The 25,367-nt window shown below is 40.3% G+C and overlaps 1 protein-coding gene across 1 annotated transcript in view; it reads right to left on the bottom strand.

Annotated features, from left to right (window-relative positions):
- FAM120A (family with sequence similarity 120 member A) overlaps positions 1-25,367 on the bottom strand; it is a 103,197-nt gene that overhangs the window by 60,339 nt on the left and 17,491 nt on the right. Inside the window, exons 2-5 of the mRNA XM_068551832.1 lie at positions 22,583-22,829; positions 19,202-19,284; positions 4,842-4,970; positions 3,975-4,071 (exon numbers count right to left, since the gene is read on the bottom strand). Of these exons, the coding sequence (XP_068407933.1) occupies positions 3,975-4,071; positions 4,842-4,970; positions 19,202-19,284; positions 22,583-22,829 (556 nt within the window). The remainder of the gene's footprint in view (positions 1-3,974; positions 4,072-4,841; positions 4,971-19,201; positions 19,285-22,582; positions 22,830-25,367) is intronic.

The raw sequence follows: 25,367 nt of genomic DNA, 5'->3' as shown, positions 1-25,367 counted from the left end.
TTACAATGAAAAAAATCTTTCAATGAGCTTTCATGGTCCAAAGTGTAAGTCTAAAATCTAAGGCCATGCATGGCCCGACAAGCATCACCTGACCATTCCTTCCCTTGCTTTCCTGTGCTCCAACCACATTCTTCTGTTTCTTCTACATCCTGTCCTCTCACCTCAGGACCTTTACACATTGTCTCCTCTGCATATATACTCCCGCTCTATCGTCATCTTGCTAAATTCCTACTCTACACTCAAACCTCACCTGAACATTAATTTAATTGAGCAGAACTAAACACTGGTTTAATCAAGTATTGTTTTAACCGGGTTGGTCCTCCTCGACCTTCCTGTTCACATTCCTGTATGATTCCTCGTCTCAGTCATCTACAAGGGCAAGGATGACATCTATCTTGTCTACCACCCTGTCCAACACTCAGCATAGTGCCTGGCAGGAAGCGAATACATCAAAGGCTCATTTACATTTTTCAAAAAATAAACAGACTATTTTTTGAGCAGTTCTGCTTTACAGAAAACATAAGCAGAAAGTATACACCTTGCATTAGTGTGCTACATTTGCTACAACTGATGATCCAATATTGACGCATTACTATTAACTAAAGTCTATAGTTTACAGTAGGATTCCCTCTTGGTGTTGTGTATTCTATAGGTTTGGACAAACTTACAAGGACACAAATCCAGCATTATAGTATCATAAGGAATATTTTCACTGCTCTAAAAATCCCACGCTTTGCCTATTTATTCCTCTCTCACCCTCAAACCCTGGAACCCTTGATCATCTTACTGTCTCCATAGTTTTGCCTTTTCCAGCATGTCATACAGTTGGAATCATACAGTATGTAGCATTTTCAGATTGGCTTCTTTCACTTAGTAATGTACATTAAAGGTGTCTCCATGGGTTTTCATGGCTTAATAGCCAATTTCTTTTCAGCACTGTATAATATTCCATTGTCTGGATGTAGCAGTTTATTTATTCATTCACCTGGTGAAGGATATCTTGGTTACTTCCATGTTTTGGCAATTATGACTAAAGCTACTATAAACATCCACGTGCAGGTTTCTGTGTGAACATAAGTATTCAACTCCTTTGGGTAAATACCAAGGAGCAGGATTACTGGATCTTGTGGTAAGAGTATGTTTGGTTTTGTAAGAAACTGCCAAACTGTCTTCAGAGTGGCTGGCTGTAACACTTTGTATTCCCACCAGCAAGAAATGAGAATTTCTGTGTTTCACATCCTCACCAGCATTTGCTGGTGACAGTGTTCCGGATCGTAAGCTATTCTAGTAGGTGTGCAGTGAGAGCTCATCTATTTTTCACTGAGGAAGGCCAAGAGGACACAGTGCATGCTTCTTCAGACTAACAAGGCCTCTGTTTTATTTGCGCAGCTTCTCACAAATACACTAGGATTAGTTCACGCCTACGGAGTCCACGTTCACAGACCTGAGGCGGGCCTCTAACATCTCTGTTATTTGCTATTTTTAAATTCTGCCAATGATTTTGGAGCACAGCTAAGGTTTAAGAACTACTTGTTCAACCAGGGAGCCAAATATTGCTGACAACTCAATTCTGACATATCTTACATTTAGACTGCAGATTCTCTGGAGATGGTGGACATTAAGTGCTATGATGGAAAGGAAAAAATTATAATCATATCTAGATCCCCAATTCCCAACACAGTGTTTCTGATAGAGTAAATGCTTGAAAAATAATATTAATCTCACCTGTAACATTTAAAAAATCTATCTAGTAGATAATTCAGAAATATACATATATACAGATAGGTATTATATATTAATATATCCATAATCTATAATATGGTATATAATATAGATAATTTCTGGGAGTTCATAGTACAAAAACAGCATGGGCTGGAAAAAATTCTTTTTCCACCCTGAAAAAGACCACACACTATTGCAGACCAGGCCTCCCAGCAATGGGACAGGGAGCATGTGCACTTCCTTTGTAAATTCCACACCATCCAATAACAGTATGGAGATCTGAGGTTTTTTTCTCAATGCTGCAGAGAACCACAAACTCAGAAGGAAAAGCATGGAAGAGACAGCAGTCACCCCCCCAACACCAGTCCACATGGGGTCTGGCCAGGAAGGTTTTTCTTTTGAAAATACAGAACCCTGAGGCCAATTAGGCTTCTGAAAACTGTTCTGCGGTAGAACCTAAATTCCAGCCAGATTTAGAAACCTCTGGGTAGAGTCAACTCTCCCCATTTTTCTGTAAGACTTCTTCAAAACTCTACACATATTCCAGTTTCTAAAACGATTAATACAGACAGGGTCTAATGAACAAGAAAGTTATTTTCCAATATTGGTTCTTCAAAATTCTGAATGTGTTTTCCTGTAGAATAACATAATGAACTATGGTTGGAAAAGACCACTTATGACCTACCTATTACTTATAAGAATATTTTTGTGGAAAATATGTCTTAGGTTCTCACTTGGGATGCCAAGAAAGTATTTCCCCAACTCAGTGTTGCCTCTTCTACGCTCTTGATTTCCGTTTCAGTCATCACTCTGCATTTAGTGGGTCCCTAACAGCACATATAGACGAAATCAATGAGCACTATCTCCAGATACTTTTACTTCTTTATACTTATCAGAAAAAAAAACAGTAAAAGTGACTTTTACATTAATCTGTTTCTGCTGGCTCCAAATTATGTGTATCTAACTTGAAATAAACCTTCCTTCCCAATCTTGCCTCAACCTCTCTCAATTTCATCCCAATATTCCAGGCCATACACTGAACTCTACACTGCCCCAAACTTCCTGCCCTGTTGTAATTCTGTGACTGTGCTTTGTTAAGTCCCTTGCTGTACAATTCAGATTACTGCAACAGTCAGAAGCATCGGGAAATGCTTTATAGAAGGATTTGTAGGTAGTTATCACCTACATTAACCTGCTTGAAAACATCACTCTAAATACCCCAAATTCTTTACCAATTACACCACTGTTCTCCATAAACCACTGAGTGAAAGTGAAAGAGAATTCTAAGAGTATTGACTTCATTTATAAAATACTTACCTCATAATGTCCTTTGATGATTTAATAAGAACATGAAAGCACTTTAGAACTTATAGAACAGTACAGAACAGTGAATATTTTTAAGAAGTTCAAACTTAAACCTAATTTAAAACTCACCTTCCTCTTCAGAACATCTTCCAAACTGTTATCAGCTCAGATCAATGCCAAATGTTAAGTCAAGTGTCTTTCTCTATCCTTTCTCTCCCCACATTTTCCTTCTCTTTAAATGTTCTAGTCCCAAGTATACTATAATGAATGTTTAAAGTACAACTGTCATATGAGGACTAGAATGTCACTACAGACAATCTCAGGAACATGACTTCTTTCATTACATGAAATAAGCACAACTGAAACAATGGTTGGCAATATGATTTCTCATAGCTTTACTGCTCTGGAGCCTAAGAAAGGCAGTCTCACTCAGGAAGGAGGCTGGTATTTAGGGTTAGTGCTTTACAAACTCCCGTGAGATATTCACTATCAAGCAGCCTTCAGGCAAACAGTTTATAACTGTTTTTTATTCCCCAATTTCAAATCTCTGAGTGAAATTTGATCTTTTGCCAAAAAAGGCAACAAAAGAGGAGACACAAATCCACTGCACTTATGAAGGCACTTATAGATCCAGAGGGTCTTCTATGTCCTTGGTGCTCTCTGCAAGAGGACACCTCACAGACAGAGATTTCAGCGTCACCGTCATCTGCTAGCCTTGGTCCTCATGGCTGCCTGCTCTTCTCCTACAGTCTCATAAGTTTTCTCTTGCTCTTCAACACTTTCAGGAATTACCACTGAGTCTGCCCAGGAAGTTCTGCTATACTTATTTGTATAACTATAGAAATCTCAATTCAAAAGAATAAACCAACAAGATTACTGGTTGAATATTTAAATCTCTTTGGTTATTGCATGGTCAGCATCCATCACAGAGGCTTTGAGTTACTTACCTAAGTAATGTGGTGGGTGAAATGCCATAGGCTTACTAGTCGCTGAATAATATCCAATTGCTCTCTTAAATCGAATAACTTTGTCATCTGTTCTAGACTGAAATAAACGCAGGAAAACCTTTGTAAATCAGTATGCCACTGGTCATGTGTATTAATATATTTTTATAATTCAGCACACGTATAATAATCTGCAGCCTTTCAAGCTAGATGAGAGTTTAGAATGACATTAAAATCTTCAAGGAAAATCAACAGATTATCATTAAAGAAACAAATCGAACATTAACTCTCTTAGAGCAATGTACTTATCAGAGTCTGAGATGGAAGTCAGGAGACCTGAGTTCTGGGATGCAGTCCTCCAACTTTTCCTTGGCCAGGTCTCTGGTGCTACCCAGAAAGGTTTTACTTTTCATCTCCAGCAAGTGGGGGAGCAGTTTTAGTTCTTCAGAGAGCAAACAGGAAGTCACACAAACTTCACCTCTTCTACTAACCCTGACCCCCCTCGCATCCTTACTTTCCAAAAAAGGAAGAAGAAATCCCTGATCATCACCTGAAGGGATGGACAAATCAGAGATCCACAATTCCATCTGACCCATTTGATTCATCTGTCTTCTTAGTAGAAATCCCATTAAATTATGATGGCAAATCTAGGAGCAGCAGAGACCTTACCATTCATCTACCTCATTCCCTCCTCTGTGCAGGCCGGAGGGGAGGCTGGAGGAGCTAGGCGAGGTGCCAGCCCTCCTGGCTGGCAGAGGCCTGAGAGCTGGGCAAGCACTCCTGGACACGGCTGGTGTGTGCCTCTCAAACCCCTGCCAAACCCAGCACACACCATAGCACAAAGCGCTAGCCAGGAGCTTGTATTTCTACCTGAGAATGCTGGAAAACATCTTTAGCTATGGCATCCAAGTCCGAGGTATCCTGGATGTTGCGAACGTAGTCAGCCACAGCCTTGATCACCACATCACACGGTGGCAAGACCAGCTGGTGGGCCCGGACCTAAGAATACAAGCACACATGTCAATACACTAATTCTAAACACAGGCCCAGAAACTCCAGGTGATGTTTCCCTTCTAAGGGCCTGATTATTATCAATTTGTGATTCCTTGGCCCCAAGACTCTGGTGGTCTGAGAGTCAAGCCCTGGATCTCCCTTTCAGTTGTTGAATATAACTCAGCTGCTTCAACCTGGCTAGGTAAAAGAGCGTCTGACAGCCTTCCATTACTTCTGGGATGTCTGCAACCTGCTCATGTGAGCACAGCACAGAGAAGCCCTGGGCCACAGATGCTTCCTTTCTTTCAACACCAGGCACCAGGAGGCTGTGCTGGATGAATGCAGCCCCAAGCGCCTGAGACCACTGCAAAAAGCCCAGGTAAGCTCTGAAGGGGAGGATAATGGTATCCCTGACTGCTGAGGGGCAATGTCTGGTGAAAGACACATGGAATAAAGTGTAGGAATATTTTCTATCCAAGAATAGTTGATACCAGAAAAAGGTAAGTAAGCAAATTTTTTTAAAAAAGGTTTGTTTTGGACTTTTTCATGAAAACTAAAAGAAAAAAGATACCTTAATTTAACAAAATTAAGGTATGCCCATGTTCTTAGAAACAAAGATGAATCAGGTACTAACTCTGTTTATAAAAATTTTTTTAAAATTGAATGACAGTATGAAATGACATTTTATTTCCTATTTAGTCACAAAGATCATAAAGATAAAAAAGATGGCAAAAACATCTAAAGGCTTTGTGTTTCCAGAGCTGTGCACTCCTGCCCACCACACCTATGAATGTGGTACGTTACACGGCAGGAGGGGGTAGGTTGGCTGTCTGCTAACCTCAGGCCAAGCCTGTTACCCTGGATTATTCAGATGGGCCCAATGTCATCACAGGACCCTCTAATGGAGAAGGAAGGCAGAGGAGCAGGTTTCATACATGAGGTAGAGCAGGACTCCATCGGCCATTGCCAGCTTTGATGATGGAGGAAGGGCCATGAGCCACGGAATGCAGCACCTACAGAAGCTGGAAAAGGCAGGAAACACTCTCCCTGGAGCCTCCAGAAGAAACACTCCCCCTGGCCCTGCTGATACCTTGATTTTAGCCCAGTGAGACCCGCTTTGGTTGTGACCTCTAGAACTGTAAGATATTATTTGCTGTTTTAAGACACCAAACATAAATAAATAAAAAAGGAAAAAAGGAAAGAAAAAACAAAAAAAATTAACAAATAGAATGAAAGAACTTCTGGAAAAATAGATATTTATACTATTAGGGTATCATCATGCAAATTTTCAGATGCACATGAGTATATTCAATTTCTCTTTAGAAAAGCAATGGTTTTTTTTTTTTGGGCTGTGCCGCACGGCATGCAGGATCTTGGTTCCCCGATCCAGGGATCGAACCCACGCCCCCTGCAGTGGAAGTGCAGAATCTTAACCACTGGACCACCAGGGAAGTCCCAAGCAATGGTTTTCTTTTGAAATAATGTTTTCCATGTTTGAAAATGTCAGCTGCTCCGTCTCCTAGGGAAGCATGTATCTCCTTGTTCTGGTCAGTGTTCATCACAATGAACTCCAGGGAACTAGTAAAATGTCTGAGGCTGCAGACCACGAGCACATTCCTAGAAACCCAATTCCCCCTCTGCAGAATGAAAAACTACTGACACACACACGCTTCATGATGAAGAGGTCCCTGGAACAGTGCGTTCCAGCCAGTCTGGGTGCAATGGAAGTTCTGTCCGCTTCCCGCCTTTTGGGGTGTTTAATAGTCCCACAGCCAGGACAGGGAGGAGGGCCAGCTGGTGGCAGCCCCAGGAACGAGGAGTCAGGACAGAAACCCTGAGCTGTCCTACCGTCGACATTTCCCCCTTGGTGAGCACATTCCACAGGGAAGGGGACAGCCTTGCCTGAGGAGAGTCTGCAATGGCCAGTGGGCTCCAGGCCCTTGGACAACACCCTCTCTGGGCCTCGACTTTCTGTCTCTTAACTACAGTTTGAGACTAGTTGCCCAAAGAATGCCCCCTGGCAGTCTGAAAGCCTAGGGTTACCTCATTATGTTGCATACAGTACTGGAAAGGCCGGCCACTGTAGAAGGAGTTTATATATAGAACAAATGACAATTAACATGGTTAGAACAGAATTTACTGGGTACATAAATGTCCAAAATATGAAAAGCGCTTTCCTCCAGCAGCTGGGAGCTCATGTGGTAGTGCAGGCAGCCTCTCCCAGCGTGTGCACCCTGACACCGGGACACCACAGACGGCTGGGCAGCCGCACACTGTCCCATCCCACCTCAAGTGAAAATGACAGAGTCTGTCATTTTGGTTCCTGTGGATATCCTCGTCTTCACTACCCCCACTCCCCACAACACTAAGGCTATAAAATCCTTGAAGTGAGCAGATCCTGTAATTAGAGGGCCCCTAAATCCTTCTGAGAGGCTAATTAACACCACCCTGAAACTGCGTCCTTTATAATTTCCCATGGCCCGGACTCCTCCCTCACGCCCCACCACCCCTCGCTCCCCCAGCTTCCCTCCTAATCCAGCCTTCCAAATCCAGCTCAGGGTGAGCACCCACATCTTCCTCTGAGACTGCTGGTGCCACTGCTCCCAAGCCGTATCTTGGCTGCTCTTTAAACGCACGTGAACCGGAAAACAAGTTTCACGTAATATCGTTGCTGAAGCAGAAGAACCGGATCCACTTCACTGCCATTTGGGAAAGAGCAAAGTGAAAGGATTGCAAATCTTGGCAGTTTTCAGGAAGAAAACTAGAAACCTGACTTGATCAACATTCACTTGTGGGTAAGGTGTTATTCTAGAAAATAAGAATATGGAGCAGCTCCCCAGTGTCTTGACTTCAAGAAGCTCACATTCTTATTGGGGAAAAAATGCTGACCAGACGCCAACAGGGCCCTCAGAGGACACCCTGGAGGAATCATGGCCCAGCTGAGGAGGGAGAAAGGCTTCTGCATCCTCTGTGGTTCTCAAAGTGCAAACCCAGGGCCGTCTTGGCGCCCCCAAACCAACGAACAGAGTTGCGTGAGGGGGCTCTGGCAGTTTGTTGTAATAAGTCCCCCAACCACTAACTCACTGAACACATCTTGAGGGCTAGTATTTTCTAAAAGAGTCAAGAGTAAGGAAAACATTTAAACACCAAAACCGTTATGGCTATGCCTTGAGATTCTTGAAAAGTTATGACGTGTATCAACATCTTGTATATACATTTGCTTAAATACAGCTGTGAAAAGGAGGCTAAAATGCAATTAATCACAAACAATGCTAAATGTGAGCTCTGCAGGTGGAAACTGTTACGCAGATATACCGAAGGATTTAATGGATTTGAATTTAAAGTATTTAAAGTATTAAGTGTCAACAAAGAAAAATTCCATCACGTTTTATGAGCAAGGGTCACCAGTAGGCTCACAGGGAAAGGAGGGCAGGCCTGGGCTCCCTCCTGCAGAAGTGTCTGCATCCAGCTGGGGCTGTACGGTCCTGTGATTGAGTTCTTCTAGACTATACGCCACACACTGCTCTCAGTATGCATCACTTCATTTAATCCGCAGAACAATGCTGTCAGGTGTACTCTTAAATGTACTCCCCATTTGACAGGAGTTCATTCAGGCACCCATATGAGCCAACGAGGTGAGTAGCTGGGCCACCGCCCGACCTGCAGACTGCACACCTGGCCACCACACTCTGGTCTAGTCGTCTCTAAATTATGCCTCTTTTAGCATTAAATGTCATTTTCTACGAAACGATGGTAGACGGCGAGTTCCTTTTTCCTCTAACATTCTTATTTAGAATAGTTAAAAGTTGGCAACACAACAGTAGCCCTCCCAACTTCTGTCTTCCCCAACAGATCCGTGAAACCCAAACCCCTGTTGTCAACAAAGGGAGCTACAGAAAGATTTTCAACAGGAGAGGTATGAAATCAGGCCTGAGTTCCAGACACATGGAGGATGGGCATGAAGGCAGAGGAACAAAGGAGGGAACATTAGCAGCTCCTGCGCAAACCTAAGTAACGATAACACAGGTGGTCGAGAAGGACAGGATGAGCGAGGTGGGAAAGGTCAGATGTAGAGTCAGAGGCAGAGAGGAGAAGAATCAAAGATAATTCTCAATTTCTAACCTGATGACTGCAGGGACAGTGGTATCACTAGCGAGAAACAAAATACAGGAGGATAAACCTATTTAGAGAAGGTGACGACATTTCTAAGTTAGAAACATCACATTTGGTGCACAGGTGCAGTGCCCAAGTGGAGATGACTTGGTGGACAGTGGGATACACCCTGCAGTTCAGGGAAGGGGTCTCTTGGGAGAAGTACACTGGAGAGTCATCAACATAGTAGTTGAAACCTTAAGGGCAGATGAGACGTGCCAGAAAGAAAGCGTGAGGCTCACAGCAAGGTACAGAGATGGATCCTAGGGAATGCACATGCAACCAGAGGAAGCCAGCTCACACGAGAGACAAGGAAAGGGTGTGGAAATAAGGAATACAGAACAAAGCTGGGGTCTGGGAATCAAGGCAGGAATTTCCCCCGAGGGGTGAGGAGAGCAGGATGACTGACAGTGTCAAGTGCTCCAGAGAGGCTGAAAATCATTTGACAAAGCATTTGTCAAATCCACAGCCTTGGACAAAGACCCAACTGTGTCCACCAGAAATCGGTGGGGAGGGGCGCAGGGGGCGGTGAGGGTGGATTAAGCTGTTGGGGACATTATGGAAGGCTGCCTTCGGGAGAGTCGAGGATGAAAAAGAGAGTTAGGAGAATATGGGAGACTAGACCACATTTACAAACTGAGGGCCAACGACCAAAAGAGGGGGGCGTCTACACAGGAGCAAGGAGTTGATTGGACGAAGTAACGCAGGGCTCCCTGGATGTGTTCAGTGACAACAGCTCAAGAATGTCAGTATAGACTAGTCTCAGGAAGTAAAATGGGCCTGGATGAAGAAGAATGAAAACAGGGGAACGAGAAGCTGAGGACTCTCACCATCCTCGGATAAAGGGCCTCTCTGTAAGAGAAAGTGTGAAACTGAAGAGAGGTCTGAAGAAATGATGAATGTTTAAGATAAATATTAAGGAGAATAAAAGGATTAACTGCTGACACTGATAGTTTGGTTGAAGTTGGAGACCATAGTTTTAAAAATCAGTTTTACTGAGATATTTTACTTAAAGTAAAATTCATCAATTTTAAGCACATAATTCACTGAGCTCTGATAAACGCATACATTAGTGTAGGCACCGCCATAATTATGAAGTATAACGTTTCTATCACCTCAAATAGTTCCCTGTGCCCCTTCCCATCATAGCCCTAGGCAACCACTAACCTGCTTTCTATCACCACACTTTTGCCTTTTCCAGGGTTTTACATAAAAGCAATCATATATTTCTTTGGTGTTTGACTTTTCACTTAAGATAATGCTTCTAGGATTCATACATATTATAAGAAAGTAGTTGGTTCCTTTCGCTGCTATCAGCATGTCATTGTATGACTGTCCCACAATTTATTCATCCATTCACCAGCTGACTACTGCTTGGTGTGTTCGAGACTACAGTGGATAAAGCTGCCAGGACACTCAGGTTTAATTATTTTTGTGAACATAGGATTTCATTTCTCGTGAGTAAATGTCTAGCAGCGGGATTGCTGGGTTATATGGTAGGTATATGTTTAACTTTGTAAGAAACTACCAGACAGTTTTCAAAGTGACCATTCTGGATTCTGCTTCCCAACAGCCACATCTCAGAGCTATGGGTGCTGACATGCACTGACACTTGGCATCATCTGTCTCCTTCATTTGGCCCATTCCAGTGGTCAGGTAGTGCAGCTCATGATGGCTTTAATTTGCATTCCCTAATTCCACGGAGCATCTCTTTGTGTGCTTACTGAATATTCTGTAAAACGTCTGTTCAAAATTTCACCCATCTTTTTTTGTTGTTGGGCTGTGTATCTTCTTATTGTGTTGTTCTTCACATATTCTGGATACAAGTCCTTTACCAGAGATAATATTCTGCAAATAGCTCCTCTCCCTCTGTTGTTGCTTGCTTTTCATTTTCTTAACTAAGAAATCTTTGACTAACTCAAGGTCATAAAGATCCTCTCTTCTATTTTCTTCTAGAATAATTTTTATATTCTTTTAATTTTTGCATAGGGATATCCAGCTATTGTAAAAACTAACCCTTCCCCATTTAGTTACTTAGGGACTTCTGATGAAAATAATTAAATATATATATAGGTCTATTTCTGGACTCTGTTCTGCTCCACTGATCTGTTCAACTTACCCTTATGTCAGTACCACACTGAGTTGATTATTATAGCTTTAAAGTGAGTCTAATACTGAGTCCTTTCACTTTGTTCTTTCTTTTCAACATCTCTGATGCTATTCTAGGTCCTTTGCAATTCCACATGAATTTTAAAATCAGTTTTTCAATTTCTACTTAAAAAAAAACTTGCTTGGATTTTGACTGGGATGCAGTAAATCTATATAACAACAGAGTCTTTTGAGCCATAAACACGTACATTTCTGCATTTATTTAGATCCTTCTTTAACTTAGACCATAAGTTTGCAGTGGCATCCATTAGCTGTGTGGTTCTCAAATCTTCTCTAGATAGTACCTATCTAGGGTGGAGGGGTCTGCTGGGCAGGTGAGATGGAAGAAGGAGCAAGAGAAGGGTGATGTTGGTACAACCAGTTCAAGATGACCCACCAAGAGGTCCAGGCCAGCTAGGGAAGAAAGAAACAGTGAACAAATAAATGGGCAGAAGGCCCCAGGGCGGGCAAAAGAGCCAAGTGTCAGCTTATGAGAATACTAAAGATAGAAGCAGTGGAGACAAAAGGGAGAAGGGATATTAAAGTGTACGATAGGAAATGGAGCTCTTCTGGGAGAAGACCCAGTATATGACTCTGGGACTAGAAGGCTGCAGTATAGTATACACTATTTTACTGGAAACAATATGCAGCCAAGTTGTCTGTGGGTAATCTCCAGTACTCTGACCTTGCCTGAGTCTCAGAAGAGTTATCAAAGGACACCATCATGAAAGTAAAACGACAACCCACAGAATGGGAGAAAGTGTTTGCAAATCATGTATCTGGTAAGAGACTTGTATACAGAATATATTTTTTAAAAAACTCTTACAACTCACTAATAAAAAATTTTAAAATGGACAAAAGATATGAATAGACATTTATCCAGAAAAGGTAAACAAATGGCCAGTGAGCACAGGAAAAGGTGCTCAACATCATTAGTCATCAGAGAAATGCAAATCAAAACCACATCACACCCACTGCAACAGCTAAAAATAAAACAACAGACAATAACAAGTGTTGGTGAGGTTGTGGAAAAGTCAGAAACCTCACACATAGCTGGTAAGAGTATAAACAGTATAGCTACTGTGGAAAACAGTCTGGTAGTTCCTCAAAATGTTAGGCATAGAATTACCATGTGACCAGCAATTCCAGTCCTAGGTATACACCTGAGAGAAATGAAAACATGTCTACACAAACACTTGTACCTGAATATTCACAGCAGCATTACAAAGCCAAAATGTGGCTGAACAACCTGAATGTCCACTGACTGATGAATGGATTAAACATGGTAGGTATACCCACACGACAGACTATTTTTTGGCCATAAAAAGAAAAAATGAAGTGCTGATACATGCTACAGTGTGGATGAACCTTGAAAAAACATTATGCTCAATGAAATAAGCCAGACACAAGAGGTCATATAATTCCACTTATATGAAATGTCCAGAAGAGGCAAATTCATAGAGGAAAAAGTAGATTAGTGGTTGCCAGAGGGTAGAGGAGGGGGAGAAATGGGGAGTGACTGTTAACAGATAAGATACTGGGTTTCTTTTTGAGGTGATGAAAATATTTTAAAATTAGACAGTGATGATGGTTGCACAAACTCTGTGAAAGCTAAAAACCACTGAATTGTATACTTTAAAGGAGTAGATTTTATGATATGTCATTATATCTCAATAAAACTGTTATAGAAAGAAAATTTAAAAAACATTCTAACCAAGAATGGCAATTTGGAAGTAAACTGCCAGCAAACCCCAATTCTGTCACATGTCCTTCTGGACCCAGATTGGGCTAGTCTCAAGAAAAGTGACATCTCCGGTTGAGCCGCCTGGGAGTGCTCAGAGCAGAGAGACCGCTGGCAATGTGAGGGGTGTATGTGTGCACACCCAAGACACAGTGTCGGGAAACTGCCAAAAGAGCCACATTTCCAGCAGAAGTGATCTCTTCCAGTCAGAGTGATGGAGAAGGCCTACTTATGAACAAGGCGGAGATTGTGGACCCACAGGGGGAGGAAATAAGCTTGAAAGTGTCTGCACACATTTTTAAAACTGAGAATATGCCACTTATTTAACATAAAACTAGAAGATTCCAGGTCACGAGAAGAAACAGAGAAAGCAAAAATACCCTAGTAAGCTTCTTTTTGTTTCATTGACCCTATCACTCACCACCCCAGGAATCAGAAGTCGGGCACTATAAACACTGTATCTTTCAGATTGCATTTGGACCACGAATCTCCCCTCCTCTGGCTAGGTCATGCATTTCAGCTCACTCGGAAGAATTCTGCCCGCAGGCCCAGGGCAGGCCCAGTCCCTCAAGAGGAAGGAGCTAAACTGAAAGCAATCCTGTAACAACTAGGGAACACAAACCCCTCCCATGACTCTGTCCCTCCTTCCCAGCAAAGTGACCTGTGATCCACCCACAATCTGTAAAACAGAGACAGTAAAGCTATTCTTGAGTCCCAGTGATTTCAGCAGATTCCTCAGAATGCCAAGCTTTCCATCTTCACTTTATTTATTTATTTTAATATTTATTTATTTTTGATGTGGACCATTTTTAAAGTCTTTATTGAATTTGTTACAATATTGCTTCTGTTTTATGTTTTGGTTTTTTGGCCCTGAGGCAGGCGGGATCTTAGCTCCCCCACCAGGGACTGAACCCGCACCCCCTGCATTGGAAGGCGAAGTCTCAACCACTGGACTGCCGGGGAAGTCCCCCATCTTCACTTTAAAACCAACTGGGGACAGGGAAGGAAGCTCTGATGGGAAGATATAAACAAGCAAAAATCTTTTGAGTTCAGTCTTTTATTTTCCATTTAAGGATTCCATATATAAATTTTAAATGAGCAAAGAATAAGACTTCTTACTAAAAGCAAGTTTCCACGACCTAAAAGCTTAAAGCCCAGTACCGTTAATCTGTGCACTGAAATTCCAGACTGTTAAGAATGTGCAGCTCACTGAATGCATGATGATGATGACATTATAATAATAATATTAGTAGGATTTACATTTTAAAACAATTCTGGAGTACCAAATATCAATCTGTTAAAAGTGGTTCTCTTCCACGAGTGCAATTATAAATAGCTCTCACTTCCACAATGCATAATGGTTGAATTTTTCAACCTTCCAGGCCCCTAACGTTATTTTCTCTAGAGCCCAAAAAGTCTTTAGATTTTAGGAAGTACTTCTTAGCTCTTATGAAACTATAGGATGACTTTTTGAGAAAGGAATATATTGAGTTAACTTCAATTAACTCTAACATGCAAGCAGGAATTCCTTCTTTGGAAGGTCTTAAGTGCCCAAACTGCCACCTCTTGCAATGCCTTAAAACAGCAGTCCCCAACCTTTTCGGCACCAGGGACCGGTTTCCTGGAAGACAATTTTTCCACGGACAGGGAGGGGGATGGTTTCAGGATGATTCAAGCGCATTACCGTTATTGTGCACTTTATTTCTGTTATTATTACATTTATATAATGAAATAATTATACAACTCACCATAATGCAGAATCAGTGGGAGCCCTGAGCTTGTCTCCCTGCAAATAAGGAGCACACAACCTGGATCCCTAGCATGCGCAGTTCACAGTAGGGTTCGCGCTCCTATGAGAATCTAATGCCGCAGCTGACCTGATATGAGGAGGAGCTGAGGCGGTAATGTGAGAGATGGGGAGCAGCTGTAAATACAGTTGAAGCTTCACTTGCTGGCCCGCCGCTCATCTCCCGCTGTGCGGCCTGGTTCCTAACAGGCCACAGACCAGTCTGTGGCCCGGGGACTGGGGACCCCTGCTTTAAAAGGTGGAACTCAGAATAATTGAAGCCCATCTTTCTATTCATGCACAATTTATACTCAACTTTCTTTCAAAAAGGATCCCAGAAAGTCTGATCATCAATCTCACTCTAGTAAGGTTGCACAGTACATTAGATATACCATAAAACTCAAAATGCCTGAAATCATGCTACTCTTCTCTCTGGCAGCTGGCTCCACAGTGTGAAACCCAGACAGGGGCCACGTACGGTGGATATGAAGATCACTGGTTGGCTGGACACTGATCACAGCAGGTGCAGCTGCTACCCGCTTCCCCTTCAGGGAAGCCAAGAGAGAGGAGATCCTTCGAGTCCAGGCTTCATCCTGAGGGCCCACTGCGAGCCTTGCCATGTGCCCTGACCTTGGGAATGCTGGGGTTGCATGGACTGCATGGTGAGACACAGATGGCTCTTCTGTCCACCTCCACGTTCCTAGGGACCCTAACATGCTACTCACCCAGAACCAGACTCCCTCCTCCCCGGGGTCAACTGCCACATCCTGTCCCTAAAGGCATTGGTAAAAAGGATTACTCAGTGACTTTTGGTGGCATGTAAAAAATATAAAGTTAGAGATACCTTCTGGTAAAACTCTAGGTAAATTTAAAACAAAACATTCCTAATCTGACCTGACAGACTGCCCTGGTATACAGCTGCCTCAGGGAAAAGATAATGCTGGTAAAGGAAGGTGACTTGGGACTTCCCTGGTGGCGCAGTGGTTAAGAATCTGCCTGCCAATGCAGGGCACACGGGCTTGATGCCTGGTCCGGGAAAATCCCACATGCCGCAGAGCAACTAAGCCCATGCACCACAACTACTGAGCCCGTGCGCCACAACTACTGAAGCTCACGTGCCTAGAGCCTGTGCTCTACAACCAAAGAAGCCACTGCAATGAGAAGCCCACACACTACAACGGAAGAGTAGCCCCCACTCACCGCAACTAGAGAAAGCCCATGCACAGCAACGAAGACCCAACGCAGCCAAAAATAAATAAAATTTAAAAAAAAAAGGAAAGTGACTAAAAATAAGTGAACCTGAAGGTAGGGTTATATCAATAAATACTAAAGACTATTTAAATCAGAAAGAGAAATGTACAAGAGCTAGGACTTAGAGCTTTGAGAAGAGGCAGAAGCAAGCAAGGGAACTTTCAAGGACGTATTTTAATTTAATTGGACACACAGAGGGAGAAGGAGTTCAAGAGAAACCAGCACCTGCCTGGCCCGGGGCTGATGGGCAGAGCTAGGCTTGGGGGGAGTGGCGGGGGGGGAGGCAGTGTGCCAGGGGAGGGGCACACTGCCTGCTTGCCACAATTGGGATGGTGGTATAGAGAGACTAAAATAGAACCTGAATAGCTATACAGGAGAACAACACTTGTGGGAGGTCTGGGGAGAGGAAACGCGAGCATAAAACTTGCAAAGTAGCCTGTCCAATATGAAGGAAGTGGTGAAGGGACTCCGGGGCCGGAAGTACTTGGGGGGGGTCATGAATGACTGATGGGGATAAAAACTTGAAATACATGAAACTGAATACGAAGTTTAGGAACACAAAAACCATTAAAATGAATACAATGGTTGAAATGTTGACAGGGATAAGATTATGGTATTACATGTTAAGGGGTGATTTGAATTTATTAGATAATAAGTTCATATAACACCAACCCTCTGTGAACAATAAACTAGTAGATGTGACTTTGGTGAAACACTTTGGCAAAATAAAGGATGATAAAAGGAATGCTTGAACTTGGGGGTGCAAAATCAGATATCTTTAAAAGCTGTGTATACAACATACTGTGTTAAAAAGGAACAAATGAAAATCATAAGAAAGTTTCATAAACAACAACTAACCAAATTTTCAAAAGATGTAGTTAGTTTTATTACCGTGAAAAAGAAGAGACTAAAAAAGCAGATGGGATACAGATAATTCTATACAGTAGTAATGTTCATGAGAAAAAAACCACATTCAATATCCCACAGTCTTTGTTAAAATGATACTATACACAGAAAACTATGTATAAAAGGTCAAAACATAAAAGTTATGCAATTTTTGAACTCAAAGCTGGACATGCTTTGCTTTTCAGAATGTGACTTTAAAAATCCTACAACTTATTAACTCACTGAAAAATTATTTTGGACTGCTTCACTATGCCATAAAAACACCCAGCTAATATTTAAAATACACATGATGATAATGCAAAAAAAATCTGATTTGCTTTAAAAAAAAAAAAACCAACAAACAATCCTATAAACAACTTTCAGAGAACAATAGAAAAATGTGAACATGGACTTAATATTAAATGACATTAAGAAATTATTGCTAATTTAGTTAATGTGATAATAGTAATATAATTAAGAGATTATCCTTATTTTTAGGTGGTGGTGATGTAAACCACAGTTTTCACAGGTGAAGTGTTATGATATCTGCAACTTACTTCCAAATAGTTGAGTTAAAAAACAAACACACAGATACAAATATACTTTAGAAGAAACTGTTAACAACTGTTTAACCAAGATGGTGGATATATTGATAGACATTTTCTATTTCAACTTTTTACATACTTAATATTTTTCTTAACAAACTACTAGGAAAAATACATGATAATGATGTTTGTAACCTACCAATAGTTTGAGTTGGTTTTCCAGTAATTCTTCAAACAGCTCCTCACTTCTAACCTCTGACACATGAAACAAGGCAAGCTCAATTTAGATATATGTATATGGTCTGGGATCCTGGGAGCCTCTCACCCCTGCTACTCAAAACTCTACAAACCTTCTAAAAAACAAGCCTTCATTTTGTCTCAACTTACAAAAGCATACTGCTTAATGAACCTAATGAGCACAATACTTCTTCTGAGTCCACCTGATTTCGGACTATACTTTTCCTATTCTGCAGTTCAATAATGGTATCACCAGGAGCTTGGAATCAAGATTACAAATTGTAGCACTCTGTAAATGAAAATACACATGAAGAACACTCTGGCCAATAGCAAATAGAAAGCTGTTCCCCTTCAAGGACAAAAAAGCAAAAGAAAACAAGTAATTTCTAACAAGAGGAGAAAAACTGACTTTTGAACAGAAGTTTTAAAGCCCCATACAAAGAACTGTTATGATAAAAAGGAAAACATCAGGACTCATCAATAAGAAGTGGAAAAGAAATGGGATTCTAGGCAGCAAGAAACAAGATGAAAGAGGCAGGAAAGGAATGCCGCTTGAACTTGCAAGTATCACAAAAGCTCACTATAAGCTAAAACACAAAAACTCCAATTTGGAGGGCAATTCTGACAACAGGAAAAAGTGCATTCAGAAACCATTCCATGCAACCTCCCTATTACTATGAGGAACTGAGGCCCAGGCTGCCAGCCAGTGTAGGTCCTGACTTCCCAGCTCCCCACCTAACAAGTGGCAGTTATGATCACAACACTAAATAGCAGAGAACACCAGAGCCACTTTACCCAGTAAAGGGAATACGGAAAATCACAGGAAGCCACTCACAAGTACAACTCCAAGTTCCCTAGTGGCTCATACCAATTTCACTACTATGTTCACATCAAACCGGAAACCTTCCCACTCTAGAAAATCAGTTAAGTGAGTCTTCTTGGATGTCCATTACTTTCACAAACAGGAAGGGGAGAAAAATAATAAAATAAATATTAACAAAATAGTACAAATGGACCACTTCTCTAATGAACTTGGGTCTCCTCCATCATTCAAATAGCATTAAAACTATAAATAGATTTTTACAATATTGAAAAATTAGTAAGAAAATTATGAAATTTATCAAACTATGCTAAGATGTTGATCTGAGTAACAGAAGATGGTATTATCTACTGAAAAAAATTAATATTTGTAGGTAAGGAAATTAATACATAAAAACTTTAGCTAAAAAATTTCCACCTATCTAGGTATACGGCATGAAGAATTCCTCTAAGGGAATTTTTAAGGACATTTATATATTTCCCTAAAATATAGGTGCTGGGAACAAGATAAGACAGGTTGTTTGTTTTTTAAGGCAACACAGATTCTGAAGTTAGGGGGAAGCAGAATATTGCTAATTTTGTGGTATATTTCCTTCTACAATAAAGAAACATTATTTATATTATGAAAGTAATAGCAAAATCAACAAATGTTGGAAATGAAATGAATCTGTACCTTAAGTGAGGCTAGTGGATGTTCTGGACCAAGTAAACTCCAATGAAAGGAAGCCAGATCTTCATCAGGTAGAATGTGATTTCCTGGAATACAAACAGGGATACCATAAAAGCCATCATCATGAGTGACACAGGGGAAACTCAATATCATTGCATGTTATAATTTGTAGATTATCTTTGTTAGTTTCAGACTTTGCCATATGACTTCATAGGACCACCTCATTTGATACACCACATAAAACTTCCACACAGAAATTGAGAATATTTCTTCATCTTCTAATACAAAGCAACATACAGCAGGCAGACTTCTTGCAGCTGCCTCAAGTACAACGTGAATTTCCAGTAGAGGCTCAACAGCATTCAAACTGAATAAACTGCATAAAAACCTAAGTAATTCCCCAGCACAGTATTAAGGTCAGTCTGATAATGCCAGATGCCAAATGTCAATTTGAAACAAGTTTTCATGTGTTTATGAGAGACTATAGTTCAAACTGCATTCTGTGAAGTAGGTTCAACAGCAGAGGCAGAATCTATAGTTATAATTTCTAAGGAAGGTTAAGTGACAATGTTTGCTGCCTGTGACATGGATCAACACCCTCCTCCCATAATTTCCAGCACCACCCACAAATAGATGTACAAAGCACAGACTACAACAAGTGCCATCAAGAAGTGCCAATCAGCTCTATGCACTATCACCAGGGCTGTGTCACAAATAAGAACTGTATTCAGCTGAGAAACTACATTTTGCGGGGAACATTCTCCCTTCAGTGTAGTGCTTGGATGCCTGATATACTAACATCTTTGGTTTGTTAGTGGTCTTGATACAATTTAAAAGCAGTAATTTCCTAAATAATTCTGTAATTTTTATATTATGATTTAGTCACCTCCACACTAAGCAGATTCATTAATCAGCTGCTAACAGAAAACAAAACAAGGTGAGTTCATTTGCAACATTGCTAATCATAATACTCTAAACACACAAATATATGATACAGATGTACCGAACTGTCATTATGTCCAGAAGAGCAAAGGTAAGTCCTAACTGTCCAGTTACCGAGTTTTGTACTGCTTTCCTCAGCTCATGGAATGTATAGAACTTTACTGTGAAGTATTAAGTATCTGAGATTTGTTTTTGAAGCTTCTATCTGAAAAGATATTAAGCCAACTCCAACATCAAGAATAGTCTGTTAAATACCATATGCTAACACATATATATGGAATCTAAAAAAAAAAAAAAGGTTGTGAAGAACCTAGGGGCAGGACAGGAATAAAGACGCAGATGTAGAGAATGGACTTGAGGACACAGGGAGGGGGAAGGGTAAGCTGGGACAAACTGAGAGAGTGGCATGGACATATATACACTACCAAATGTAAAACAGATAGCTAGTGGGAAGCAGCCACATAGCACAAGGAGATCAGCTCAGTGCTTTATGACCACTTAGAGGGGTGGGATAGGGAGGGTGGGAAGGAGACGCAAGAGGGAGGAGATATGGGGATATATGTATATGTATAGCTGATTCACTTTGTTATAAAGCAGAAACTAACACAACATTGTAAAGCAATTATACTCCAATAAAGATGTTAAAAAAAAAAAAGAATAGTCTGTTAAAACTTGGGTCAAATACTTAAATGAGTATTTCACTCAACCTTTCTAAAACAAAACATCTTATATAGCTATACTTTCTATTACAAAAAGGAGAAATTATACTTTGTATTAAAAAAAGGAAAAATAATCTTTCTCATTTGAGGACGTTGAAACTTTTACACAAAATCTAAACTAAAAATGCTCACCCAATTAAGCGTTTATCTATAACTTGCCTAAATTTTCTGAAGAAATTCCAAGCCTTAACTTATTACTAAATTATTCACAATGTTACTACTGTTTTTCATTTCTTTTACTATTTCACAAAATAAGTTAGCTAGAAAAGTATTAGTTGGCATTATCTCCCAAGAAATTTATTCAATGTTTCCTTAAATAAGATAAACAAATATCCTTCCCAAATTAGTTAAGGCATCCATATTCTAAAAGCATACAATTTTCCCATTCATTTAAAGTCAATTGTGGTAACATTTAAGTAAATATGAAACTTTCATAATGTGCCCATCCACTCCATCACTTTTTAACATTTGAGGAAATATCCTTTTATATTTTAATGTCTGAAAATATGAAAGTACTACATATATTTAGAAATTAGGTTTTAATCCTCCAAATCCCAAGTCCCAAGAGTTCACTAAGAAAATGGACAGAAAATAGCCAAGTACTAACTTAAAGACATGTACTTGAGATTAGATCCCAATAAAGACAACTTGTAAAATCAGAAATTTTTTGACTGATTTGTAGTTATACGATTTGAAATGTTATCACCAAATAATATATGAAAAATTATGGCTCTCTCACTATAATGTCTAGTTGTATCAGATCAGCACTGCTAAGCACTACAGAATAGAAATTGAGAGAGTACAATAAGATCGCACTTTTCTGGAGACCACATATCTTTCAAAAAGGGCCTGTGTGTCCCAAACAGCCCTCAATCCCATCACTGAAATTCACGGATTTTACTCACAGGAGGGCTTTGCTCAGAACACATTTACTTATACTGTGGACATAATTTTTACAAACTCTGAGCAAACTAGAGCCGGATATTCAAGTAGCTAGAAACGTGTACATTCCAAGCACAAGAAAGGGAAGTGGACAGAAAAGAAAGAAATAACTATAATCTACAGACATAAAGTGATAAATAAATATATTACTTATTGCCAAGTTATTTTTAAGAGAAAGAAATTAATATATAAAATCTTAGTTGAAACCAGATTTCATCCTTTCTAGGTATTCAGCATAAGGAATTCCTCCAAGGGAGTTTTTAAAGACATTTATACATTTACTTAAGATGCAGGCATTGGAAACAGGGTAACGTAATTTTTTTTTTTTTTTCCTTTTAAAGTAGTGAGAATCCTGAAAATGAGGGGAAAACATGACAGTGGTAACTTCACAGCATATTTTCTTCTATAACAAACATAATTTGTGCCAAAGGTTTAAATGTTTAATTTTCATAAGTGAGACTGTGTTAACATTTGTGATTTTTAAATGTTATTTTCCCCAAACTTTAAGGGCATTTTTTTTTTCACAAAATTAGTTTATCGGCCTAGATGGAACAATACACAAACAAACACTTAAGAACAAATGAAGCACATTTTCAGTGACACCAAAAAATAATGAGTAAAGAATGTTACTGAGGAGAAGCCCAGCCCATTCCCTGGTTCTTTTAAATTTAAGTACGATACTATCCAAAACATTCTAGCATTGAAATTTAAAAAAAACAACAACAGTATGTTTCGAGTATAGAACTCCTTTATAAAATGAATTTTCACACTGCCCACCTACCTAACAGAGCAGCAAAGATAGGGAAGCGGTTTGGGTTCAGGTCCAGCTGCTTGGCAACCTCGTGCATCAGATATTGGCTTGTGGTGAGACTCTTCCCATTCCGGCTCAGTTTTAGGGCATGGGCACTGAAATAGTAGGGGATGTTGCACAGGGCATAATCAGAGTCGTATGCAACTAAGCCGTGGAAGCCGTTTTCTCTGCAGAAACCGATCACTTCTTGATGATGATCCTCGATGCTCTGCGCAACCTGTGCAAGTGAGAAGACCACTTCGTCAGAGGCCAGGCACCACTGCAGCATGTGCTCAATACACAGACATATCTGTACAGAACCTGTAAATTCCAGATATGGAAGATATGCAAGAGAGCCAAACAGTCAAAACTGACAATAATAAAGTATGCAGCACATTGCTCAAATAAGAAATTTCAGTGGGAAATAATCTCCTGGTCAGTAACTTACGATCCCATCCAGACTGCAAATTAACTTTCAATTTCTTATCAGGTTCAAAGATCACCGTGCTTAAAAATACACAATGCCAGGTGGCCCCTGTGACAGTATTTTGAAGGAAAAGAGACAGACAGGGAAAAAAGAGACAGAAGAGGAAAATAAAGTAGTGTAAAGGAAGGAGACAGAGAGAAGCCAGCCACTCAGTGAAAACAAAATAATTTCTTCAAAGTAAATCAAAGCAAATAGGTGAAATAACCAGAAGGATTAAAAAAAAAAAAAAAAAAAAAGCCAAGTATTATCCATCACCGACCTACTAGTTACTATAGACCCTGAAGTATTCAGCATATGGGTAATAATAAGAATGAACATGTTTACCCCCAAATAATTGTCACGTGTTTATTCTGTGCAAAGGACCATGCCTGGTGGTGTGGCACCAGGTTCAGGACAACTGTGAAGGCTAGGTCTAAATTTACTGCCTTTTTAGTGATGAAAACTACAAGCTGAAGCTTCTTTACATCTACTGGCTCTCCCATTGTGAAAGGTCAACCCCATCTATCTCAGGTGTCTGTCACATACTAAAGAGGGCAGAGAAGCAACGCCCACAGGAAAGCAAAAAGCCCCCGGAATTTCTCTATTCCAAAAAACATACCAAAGGGCATTGAAAAACATTTTCCTAAAATTATATATATAAAGTCAAAGACAATTCCTCTCCTGCTGTTACCCACACTCATTTATCCAACTAAAATTTGGCAGGTTTTTTTTTACCCCCTACAATGGATAAAGGTATTTTAGAAAACAGAATTTTAAACTTAATTGAATGATTCAGCTGTGGAAAATTAACTCTCCATAGAGCCCTAAAGGTTAAAAACAAGTGCCCTTAAACATAAATTTCTAGAACTACACTGCCTGATTTGTGGCTATATTGAATTAAAATTAAAAATACATTAAAAATTAAGTTCAAGTGTTCAATGGTCACCTACTAGATGGACATCATTGTAGAGTTACTCTCATCTCTCACTGACTTTCACCAAATTTTGTTAGAAAGTTAGTTATAATGAAAACTCAGCGGCAAAGCAGTCCTTTTAAAGGTGCATATTTAAAGGAAAAATAATTTTTTGCATTCTCTTGATAAGTATTTTGATAAAAATATTTTGCGTTACAAAGAAAACAATAACAACTTACTGTTCTGTCTTAGAATAGGATGATGCTGTTTTATCTCAATCTAAAAATAGAGTACTTTCACTAAAATAGAAAACTACAGTTAAATTTTTTTTTAATTAGCCCAGCTTCATCTAGAAATGATAATCTCCAAGTCCATGCCCTCTACCTCAAATCATTTTATTACACAGAACTTTATATTTACAGCAATGTCTTAAGGCATTTAAAAATCACCAGCAATTCCTGTTTTTCAGACATCTTTAATATTAAAGTCTGCACAATCGTCCTAAGAGGCCCTGAAATGAAGAGAGGTTGTGAGTTACCACCCCCTCGCTCCAGTCCCCTCGGAGGAGTTCTAGAAAAGGCAGCATGGCTGCTTGCTTCATAGAGCCAGATATCCTGTAGAGGAGATGGGGCAAAATTAAATGTATGAGTTGAGTACAGTACAAGCTATATTTTGCAAGAGAGTTTATTAACCTATTCTTCCAGGACACTGAGGCTGCCAGCAGTTCAGAACCTAGCTCTGCCCAGCTCCAGGACAAGAGCGGTCCAGAGACTCATCCTCCCTAAGCACCCACTCTCTGCATGCCTCACACATATTACCTCATTACCCTCACAACAACCCTTGGAGGGGAAAGAAGGAGGTAGCCCTGTGTGGTTACTCAGTGGGGTGTTCAAGCAGGGGAACAGCAGGTGTACTGACTCAGAGCTGAGTGTGGTGTCTGCAGCCTCATCCCAGAGACCCAGGGGAAAGCAGTAGGTGATGGAGTCAGAGTAGGCAGGGACAGATCTAATCTGGCAGGTTTTCAAGGAAGGCTGTTGGCGTTGTAAAACAACAGGCAATATATTTCCAGAGCTGTAAAGCACTCATACTCTTTGACTCTGGAGCAATCTTACGCCAGGAAATAGAGCCTAAGAAACCAACGTATCTGATAAAAAACGTTGGGAGCATAAAAAGGGTGAGGGTAGCCTTCTATGGGAAAAATAAGTTAACATTAAGGAGCTGGGTAAACACAGCAACTACACAATGTTGTGGAGAAACTTGAGAAAAGCTTAGGACAAAATATTAAACAAAACCATTTCAGAATACAATATCCGCTACATACAACCACAGAAAACTGCACCTGTGGGAAAAGACTGAAAGGGAGTAAGCAAATACTAACACAGTTGTGCAGGGTGGCA

The sequence above is a fragment of the Eschrichtius robustus genome, chromosome 10 (genome assembly GCF_028021215.1).
Source record: "Eschrichtius robustus isolate mEscRob2 chromosome 10, mEscRob2.pri, whole genome shotgun sequence".
In the NCBI taxonomy this organism is placed as follows: domain Eukaryota; kingdom Metazoa; phylum Chordata; class Mammalia; order Artiodactyla; family Eschrichtiidae; genus Eschrichtius; species Eschrichtius robustus.
This window is presented reverse-complemented; position numbering and strand designations above follow the sequence as displayed.